The 9724-nt window shown below is 43.2% G+C and overlaps 1 protein-coding gene across 1 annotated transcript in view; it reads right to left on the reverse strand.

Annotated features, from left to right (window-relative positions):
• Positions 1–9724, reverse strand: part of LOC125480948 (copine-3-like) — a 46285-nt gene that overhangs the window by 21680 nt on the left and 14881 nt on the right. The window contains exons 2-3 of the mRNA XM_048596142.1: positions 4986–5081; positions 1765–1851 (exon numbers count right to left, since the gene is read on the reverse strand). Of these exons, the coding sequence (XP_048452099.1) occupies positions 1765–1851; positions 4986–5081 (183 nt within the window). The remainder of the gene's footprint in view (positions 1–1764; positions 1852–4985; positions 5082–9724) is intronic.

Below are 9724 nucleotides of genomic sequence, written 5' to 3' on the forward strand. Positions count from 1 at the left end.
TTCTGCTCCTATGATGCTGCTTGGCCTGCTATGTTCATCCAGCCCTGCACCTTGTTGTCTTGAACAGGCTGCGGCTATTTTCCCTGGAGCGAAGGCTGAGGGGTGACCTTCTGGAAGTTTATAAAATCATGAGGGGGCATGGATAGGGTGAGTAGCCAAGGTCCTTTCCGGAGGGTAGCGGAGTCCAAAACTAGAGGGCATAGGATTAAGTTGAGAGGGGAAAGATTTAAAAGGGACCAAAGGGACAACTTTTTCACGCAAAAGGTGGTGCGTGTATGGAATAAACTGCCAGAGGAAGTGGAGGCTGGTACAATTACAATATTTAAAAGGAATCCAGATGGGTACATGAATAGGAAGGGGTTAAGAGGGATTTGGGCCAAATGCTGACAAATGGGACTAGATTTATTTCGGATATCTGGTCAGCATGGAAGAGTTGGACCGAAGGGTCTGTTTCCGTGCAGTACATCTACAACGCTCTAGGTGTATATATTAAATATTTAAATTCAGGAGTGAAGTTTGCGTCACATATAGACACGGTGGTTAAAAAGGCATTTGACATGCTTGCCTTCATTGCTCAATCCTTTGAGCACAGCAGTTGGAAAGTCATGTTGAGGTTGTACAGGACATTGGTGAGGCCTCTTCTGGAATACTGTGTCCAGTTCTGGTCGCCCAATTATAGGAAGGATATTATTAAGCTGGAGAGAGTTCAGAAGAGATTCACCAGGACGTTGCAGAGTATGGAAGGTTTGAGTTATAAAGAAAGGCTGGGTAGGCTCGGACATTTTTCACTGAAACATAGGAGGTTGAGAGGCGACATGATAGAAGTTTCTAAAATAATGACAGGTTTACATAGAGTTAATGGTAGTTTCTTTCCCTAGGATGGGTGTTTCAAGACTAGGACGCATATTTTCAAGGTGAGAGGAGGGAGATTTAAAAAAGACATGGGGGGAAAGTCTTTTTACACGGAGGGTGGATCACGTGTGGAATGAACTTCCTGAGGAAGTGGCGGATCCGGGTACAATTATCATGTTTAAAAGACATTTGGATAAGTACATGAATAGGAAAGGTTTGGACGGATATGGGCCAGGTGCAGACAGGTGGGACTAGTTTAGTTTGGAATTATGTTCGGCATGGACTGAAGGATCTGTTTGTGTGCTGTATGGCTCTATGACTCTAAGAAAAACTATTTTGTTGCCGAGAACAAATGTGTTTTATGTAAATTAGTCATAATGAAAAAAGCAAGTCATACTAAAGAAAATAATTTGCATTATTAGTTTGATTTAGCTACAGTGAAATTGATTGAGATAAACTTGAGGGTTTCAGTTACAGTATAGACTCCAGCATTAAGGTCGACTGGCATTTTACTGCACTATTGGATGAGTGCAACATTCATGGAAGTGCTGTCTTTAAAGTGTGATAGTGCATCTAAAATTGGCCTGCCAATGAGAATGTCTATGAGAATTATTCGATTCACTGTGTGACCTTGCCATTCACAAACTGGTTGCATCAGTTCCCTACAAAGCTATGCAGCTTTTGGCACTGGGACTTTGCCAAAAAAGTGAAAAACACTGCATGAATGCAAATTCATTGCATCTTTAAACACTCGACAACAAAGGAGAGGACTTGAACACCCACCTATTTCAGCTTTTGTAACAAAACTAATCCACGATCCTCAAGATCGCACAAAGGATATATTCCCATAATATTATGCTTAATTTAGAGACAAACACTTTGTCAAAAAGAGAGAAATCTAACAGAACATACCTGACATGATTTAACAACCACAGTCCCTGAATTTTTGTAGTTCTTTTTCTTCTGTTTTTTCTTTGGATTAATACATTCAAACTCCGTCTGTGAAAGCACCATCAACATTGGAATCTGAGTACAATATCTCTTAATAATATTATGTAATTATATCCCTGAACCCAATAGTTGAGCAAAACAGTTTAATATTTCCTTTCAATGTTAAAATACACAAACAAATATGTTTATTATTTTAAAATATAATTTAACAACATTAATGGCTTCTGTACTGACTCTGGGGTAAAAATTGATTTGGGATTGACCCCATTTTATGCTCAAGAAAACATGTAAATTTAGCATGAAGTCAGCTGCAACCAATTTATACTGGCTTTAGTCCCACTGCTATGTGGCCCTTGAGTATATAAATGAGAGAGAGAGTGAATGACCTGCGAAAGATCCATTTACAAAATTAGTTAATAAGCAGAACAGGCTTTATTAGCAGTGTCCAAAATCACCAACTGAAGACAATTTAAAAACACAGTTTCTTAAAGTTAGGAGCAGCAAAAGTACTTTTAGGCTTGAATGTGCAAGAATTGCTCATCTGTCCCAGCAGAGCCCACTCCATTCTCTGTTTGGGTACCCACGTGACCCCCAGTTATGCCTGTCTCCTTGTGGGGTACGTGGAACATTCCTCGTTCCAGTCCTATTCCAGCCCCCACCGACAACTCTTCCTCCGGTGTTTTGATGACATTATTGGCGCTCCTTTCCTCTCTCGTCTGGAATTGGAAAAGTTTAGCAATTTCACTTCCAATTTCTATCCTGCTCTCACCTTCACCTGGTCCACCTCTGACTTCTGTCTTCCTTCCTCAACCTCTGTTTCCATTTCTGAGGATAGACAGGCTGCCAATATCCACTACAAATCAACTGACTCCTGCAGTTATCTTGACTATACATCTTCACAGCCTGCTTCTGTAAATATGCATTCCATTCTCCCAGTTCCTCCATCTCCATCACATCTGTTCTGACGATACCAACTTTGACAAGGTGGCTTCGAAACATCCACTTCTTTCTTCAATCAAGGATTCCCCAGCACCATTGTTGACAGGGCCCTCAGCTGGGTCCGACCCATCTCCTGAACTTCCACCCTCACCTTCTCTCTCTTCCCTCCCACAACAGCGATAGGGTTCTCTTTGTTCTTACCTACCATCCCACCAACATCCACATCCAGAGGATCAGTAGCTGCCATTTCTGTCATCTGCAGCGCGATGCCACCACCAGACACTTATTCTCCTCCCCTCCCCTGTCAGCCTTCTGTAAGGACCGTTCTGTTTGGTACACCCTGATTCACTCGTCCTTCACTCCCAACACCCCTAACCCCTAATAGCACCCTGGCACCATCCCCTGCAACCTCAGAAGGCATAACACCTACCCATTTATTTCCTCCCTCCTTGGTATCCAAGGGCCTAAACACACCTGCTTCACCTACACTTCACTCAATCTAGTCTGCTGTATTTGCTGTTCACAATGTGGTCTCCTCTACATTGGGGAAACAAAGCATAGGCTGAGTGACCACATCGAAGGACACCTACATTTTGACTGTAAAAGTGCCCCTGAGCTTTCTGTTGTCTGCCACTTCAACACACAACCATGTCTGTCAACGGCTAACGTGTGACTCAGGCTTGCTGCAGCTTTCCAGAGAAGCTCAGCACAAGCTGGAAGAACAGAACTTCATTTTCTGCTTAGGAACTCTGAGGCCTCTGGACTCGATATCGAGTTCAACATTTTTAGGGCTTGAGGCATCTTCTTCCATATGCTTACCCCAGACCCTACACAGCAGGCCTTGTGATCTGCTATTACACGTAACTCATTGTTAGTCACTAATAGTCCCCATTAGCAGCTATTCGTTCTGCCAGGCTGACCATTATCCACTCCTTTGTCTGTCCTACTCTTCTTCTCTCTCTTTGGGCTATATTTCCACCTATTGTTTACTCTTTATACACTCTATCCACCTTATCTTGTGCACAAAATCCAATTCTTTCCTAGCTACTATCAGTTCTGAAGAACGGTCACTGGACCTGAAATGTTTCTCTTCACAAATGGTGCCAGAGCTGCTGAAGTTTTCCAGCAATTTCTGTCTTTGTTCTACTCCATTCTCCTCTAGCAGCAAAATGTTTGCTCCCATTCAGTAAGTTACCTGTGGAAGATACAGAGGGCTGGCAACTCACAGAATGGGCAAACAAAACCAAAGGACAGTGGATGTGATTGCACTACATATGAGCAATAATACCTCTGGACAGAGCCACAAACGTATTGGTACAATCACATCAAAGTGTAATGCAACTGCCAAGACAGAAGTCTAATCCTTCCAATGTGCAACAGCAGAATTCACCAACTTTCCTTGTTAAAGTTTTATTGACCTAGATTTTTTGGGTAGCGGGGCAAGTTCATGCAAAATGCAATGTGCTGATCACAACAGCCCCAAGAGTGTTAAAGGCTGGAGATGAATTTGTGCCCTCACTCCAGAGAATATTCTGGTTCAAAGAACTGCTAGCAAACCTGACCAGCTGGCATTCCTGAAATCAAAGCAGCATTAGGATTCATCACAAGGACTGGAACTACAAACGCATGCTACATGTTAAGTACTATAGTTGAAGGCAAGGTAAGTTTGGGGGTGTGGACAGGAGTTCTGCAAGTGGGATACGGGAAGAGGGCATGTAGTTTTTAAAATGGAGCGTCTGGGAAAGAGAGCACCCACCGAGACGGCTCCCGATGATGGGACAACTACACTCCATCACGAGAGCACCTTCCTTGACAGCATTGTGGTTGCCCCACCCACTATATGCAGCAGTTCTAGAAGGTAGTTCATCACCATTATCTCAATGGCAATTAATACTGGTCCAAGGCTTAAGTAAGGTGACCTGCTAAATGATCTCATTCCCTTCATCCTCACACCCCTGAACTCCTCCAAACAGCCTAAGAGTTGAAGTGGCCCCTTACATGTTAGTAGTTGGGTAGAGGGAGGATAGACCATCCTCAGACATCATAAAATTGCCAAGGTGGTCAGGAACAGGTCTGAGTACCAGTTGTGGAACTCTAGAAACTTCATACCCCCCACCCCCAAAGGAAAACAGAAAGGAACAGCCAAATATAAATGGTAAGCTACACATAAAAACTGCAGACTTCACCATCATACACATATCACATGACCAGAGAGCAACTGAAGCTTCAAGAGAAAACCTTACTCCATTCTGTGATGCCTCTTGAAGTTTGGCAACATTGGTTTCAAATGTGCCTATTAGATCATGTGATCCATCATTGTCATAGTCATAGCATTCCACCTGATAAAGGAAGTTGAGAGGTTTGTTAACTTTAAAATTAAAGCATAGTTTAGTACACATTTCCTCTCCATTCCAACCCTGAGGAAATGGCAACATCGTTTTGTGAAACATAACCATTAATGACTTTTGGTTTAAACTGCAAACCACATAACTCAGCATTCCACCAAACAAAGCTGCAGGCAGCAGAAGAAATGAATGCATTTGTCATAAATAAATGAAAAGCAGCATTTAAAAGTTATGTCACTGAATAACAAAAGTCTCTGAAAAACTTAAAAGTCATTTCTGCTTTCTAGATATTTTGCACAAATTAGTAACAATATCCTCTAAGCTGTGATGCCATTCCAATTGTTCTTACAGCTTAAGAACAATACTATAATTTATCCCCAAATATGTAACTATTATATAATGTTTGTAAAAGTACATTCATTGCTGGATCTGGTGCTGCAGAATAAAGTGGGCCAAGTGTTTAACTGTCTGCGGGTAATATTTGTTAAATTCTTTCTGAAAGTGTGATTCAGAAAGCGTAGGATGTTTTATAAGTAGAGGCAGTGTACAGTAAAATAAATAAAAGACAGGTAAGTTCTTTTTAGGCCACAACTGAAATATTGTATCCAGTTCTGTCACCTGTGCTAAAAAGTTACACAATTCATTATACATACATGTACATCATTGTTAGGGTTTGGATTTAAAAATTAGTGACATGTGCGTGTTGGTTACTTTTGTGAAGGATTTTTAAAAAAATATCTTCTAAAACAGTTACCTAAACCAGTTTGTGTTGTGGAGCAACAGACCGCGAACTCCTGAAGTTTCTATGGAAAACTCTGAACTGTAGTGATTGGCAACAAGAACAGTAAACAATAGAGACCAATAACTTATTTTCAGTTCAGAATAATTAAGATTGTGATTTAGTAAACCCAGAGACTGAAAGTTTTTTGGGCAGTATGGAAGAGACCCGACTGGAATCAGAAGTATGGCTTCTCTCATGGAAAGAGGATTTTTAGAGCAGTCAAGGGAATACATTACCACAGTAGAAAGGTTTAATTTCTACAACTTTCAGACCGGGTATTTTGTTAGAAATCTGCTGGCAATTGGAAACCGAGGAGATCTGAAGACTCAGTTTTGAGAGTATTCATGCAAGAAAGATTTCACAGTTCACAGGAAATAAACTGGGGTGAATCAAATAAATTGAACTTAAAGATCTGAAGTACTGATGTAATTTCTTTGGACTTGAATCGCTATAAAAAGTAATGGTATTGGGAAGTAGGTTGAAAAAATTGTTTTGTATATGTTTTCAGGATTTTCAGAACCGTTTCTATTGCTAGAAAGCTTGGTTTGCTGATTTTTTGATCTTTGTTTAAGGAACTTCTGTTCCCTTGTTAAAGAAACTATGCAGCCCCCATGTGATCATATTTCAGTGAACTGACTACCATAACGACTAAAGTAGAACAAAAAATTACAATCGATTAAGCCAGATTTTGGGATCCAACTTGTCCAGTAGTACCATCAGTTGTCCAGTAGTATCATCACACTTCAGGAAGAATGTGAACACTCAGGAGACTGCTGAAGCGATTTACAACAATGGTTCCAAGGATGGTAACTTTTAGTTACAATGTTCGATTGGAAAAGTTGGAGTTTTTCTCTTTGGAGTAAAAGGAGCTTAAGGAGAGATTCAATAGAATTTTAGAAGATTTCGCAGGTTTATTTAAAAGTAAACAAGAAAAGAAAACTGTTTTCATTAGCTAACAGTACAAGGACTGGGGGAACACAGATTTTGAGGCTATGGGCAGGAGATGCATGTAGAATCTGAGGAGGAACTACTCCTGCAACAAGCGATAAGGATCTGGAATCACCTGCCCTACAGAGGTGGTGGAAATGGAAAGGAACAATAATTTCAAAAGCAAATTGGAAGGTACTTGAAGGAACTTAACCTGCAGTGCTCCAGAGATTGTGGGGTACCGAGGGATTGACTGGATTGTTCAGAGGAGAGTCAGCATGGACGTAATGGGCTGAACAGCTTCCATCTGAACCATAAATGACATATTAGTAGAAAAGAAAACCTTCCAGTTTTACATTGTTTGGTCAATGTTTAACCATGGTTATTTTAAACTTCTGCAAGATGAATCCTGAGGGGAAAAGCAAGTGATATTTATATTATAGATTTGCTGCCTTGAAAATAATTTTATTGGCATATTTACTGCAGAAGAAAAAAGTAATTACAGACAATAAAAGCTGCTTAATACTATTTTACCTGCAACTTTCCTAAACCATAAATTGGTCTTTTTAGAGAGGTCTTTCCAGCTTTACTTTTATTTACAACAATGTCACAGTGACTGGTATTTATTCAGCTGAATTGATTGCATACTTCAAAATGGATGGTGACAGTTCACCTAAAACTTTTGAGAAAATATTAAGTTTTGGTCCTGAACATTTCAATATCCGACTAGAATCAACCTACACCTTGTTATATTACTTCAACAATGCCTATCTCCTAAAATTCGACTTTAAAATCCCATCTTTATGAAGTATATGGCCCACAACTTGAAAGTAAGCAAATGGAAGGAAAATAACAATTAAATATATTGCAACATGTTTTCAAAAAAAAAAGAAAATGCCTGGCATACTGATGCATAGTACACAACCACAGAATGAACTAATACTGAGTTAAGCTAAGACATAAAACTAAGTGGCCACATTTTGGCAGTGCACTTCACAATGCGCATTTGTTTTTAATTTTATTCACCACATGGCCTGTTACACTGGAATAAGCTATCTCCGACTCAGTGAAAAGATGTACTTAATGAAATTTACATATGTAAAAGTAAACACAGCAAAGACAGAGAATTAACTGTAAGCCTAACCCTCCCTCTACTGACCCCTTCTCCCGCCTCCAACACACGCCCTCCTCCTGGACACCACCTCAAGGCCTCCTACCCTCCCTCAACCTCTTCATCTCCAACTGCCACCGAGACATCAATCGCCTCAACCTCTCCACCCCTCTCACCCACTCCAACCTCTCCCCCACAGAACGTACAGCTCTCCGCTCCAATCCCAACCTCACCATAAAACCCATGGACAAGGGAGGTGCAGTTGTAGTATGGCGCACTGACCTCTACATCGCCGAGGCCAGGCGCCAACTCTCCGACACCTCCTCCTACCGCCCCCTTGATCTTGACCCCAACCCCGACCACCAAACCATCATCTCCCAAACCATCCACAACCTCATCACTTCAGGTGACCTCCCACCCACGGCCTCCAACCTCATCATTCCCCAGCCCCGCACCGCCCGCTTCTATCTCCTTCCCAAAATCCACAAACCTGACTGCCCTGGTCAACCCATTGTCTCCGCCTGCGCCTGCCCCACCGAACTTATCTCCACCTATCTCGACTCCATTTTCTCCCCCTTGGTCCAGGAACTCCCTACCTATGTCCATGACACCACCCACGTCCTCCACCTCCTCCAGAACTTCCAATTCCCCGGTCCCCAACACCTCATCTTTACCATGGACGTCCAGTCCCTATACACCTGCATTCCCCATACAGATGGCCTAAAGGCCCTCCGCTTCTTCCTGTTCCGCAGACCCGACCAGACCCCCTCCACTGCCATCCTCATCCGCTTAGCTGAACTCATCCGCACCCTCAACAACTTCTCTTTCAATTCCTCCCACTTCCTATGGACAAAGGGGGTGGCCATTGGTGCCCGCATGGGCCCAAGCTATGCCTGCCTCTTTGTAGGTTACGTGGAACAATCCCTCTTCCGTACCTACACTGGCCCTAAACCCCACCTCTTCCTCCGTTACATTGATGACTGGATCGGCGCCGCCTCGTGCTCCCACGAGGAGCTCGAACAGTTCATCCACTTCACCAACACCTTCCACCCCAACCTTAAGTTCACCTGGACCATCTCTGATACCTCTCTCTCCTTCCAGGACCTCTCTGTTTCCATCTCTGGCAACCACCTGGAAACCGATATCCATTTCAAGCCCACCAACTCCCACAGCTACCTAGAATACACCTCCTCCCACCCACTTTCCTGCAAAAATGCCATCCCCTATTCCCAATTCCTTCGCCTCCACCGCATCTGCTCCCAGGATGAGGCATTCCACTCCCAAACATCTCAGATGTCCTCGTTTTTCAAGGACCGCAACTTCCCCCTGCCTCAGTGGTCGAGAATGCCCTCGACCGTGTCTCCCACATTTCCCGCAACTCATCCCTCACACCTCCTCCCTGCAATAACAACCAAAACAGAATCCCCCTCGTCCTCACGTACCACCCCACCATCCTCCGGATCCAACGCATCATCCTCTGACACTTCCGCCATCTGCAATCCGACGCCACCATCAAAGACATTTTTCCCTCCCCACCCTTATCTGCTTTCCGGAGGGACCACTCTCTCCGAGACTCCCTTGTCCGCTCCACACTCCCCTCCAGTCCCACCACACCCGGCACTTTTCCCTGCAACCGCAGGAAGTGCTATACCTGCCCCTACACCTCTCCCCTCACCCCCATCCCAGGCCCCAGGAAGACTTTCCACATCAAGCAGGTGGTCACCTGCACATCTGCTAATGTGGTATACTGTATCCGCTGTTCCCATTGTGGCCTCCTCTACATCAGGCTTGGGGACCACTTTGTGGAACACCGACGTT

This window comes from Rhincodon typus, chromosome 4 (genome assembly GCF_021869965.1).
Source record: "Rhincodon typus isolate 14 chromosome 4, sRhiTyp1.1, whole genome shotgun sequence".
Lineage (NCBI taxonomy): Eukaryota > Metazoa > Chordata > Chondrichthyes > Orectolobiformes > Rhincodontidae > Rhincodon > Rhincodon typus.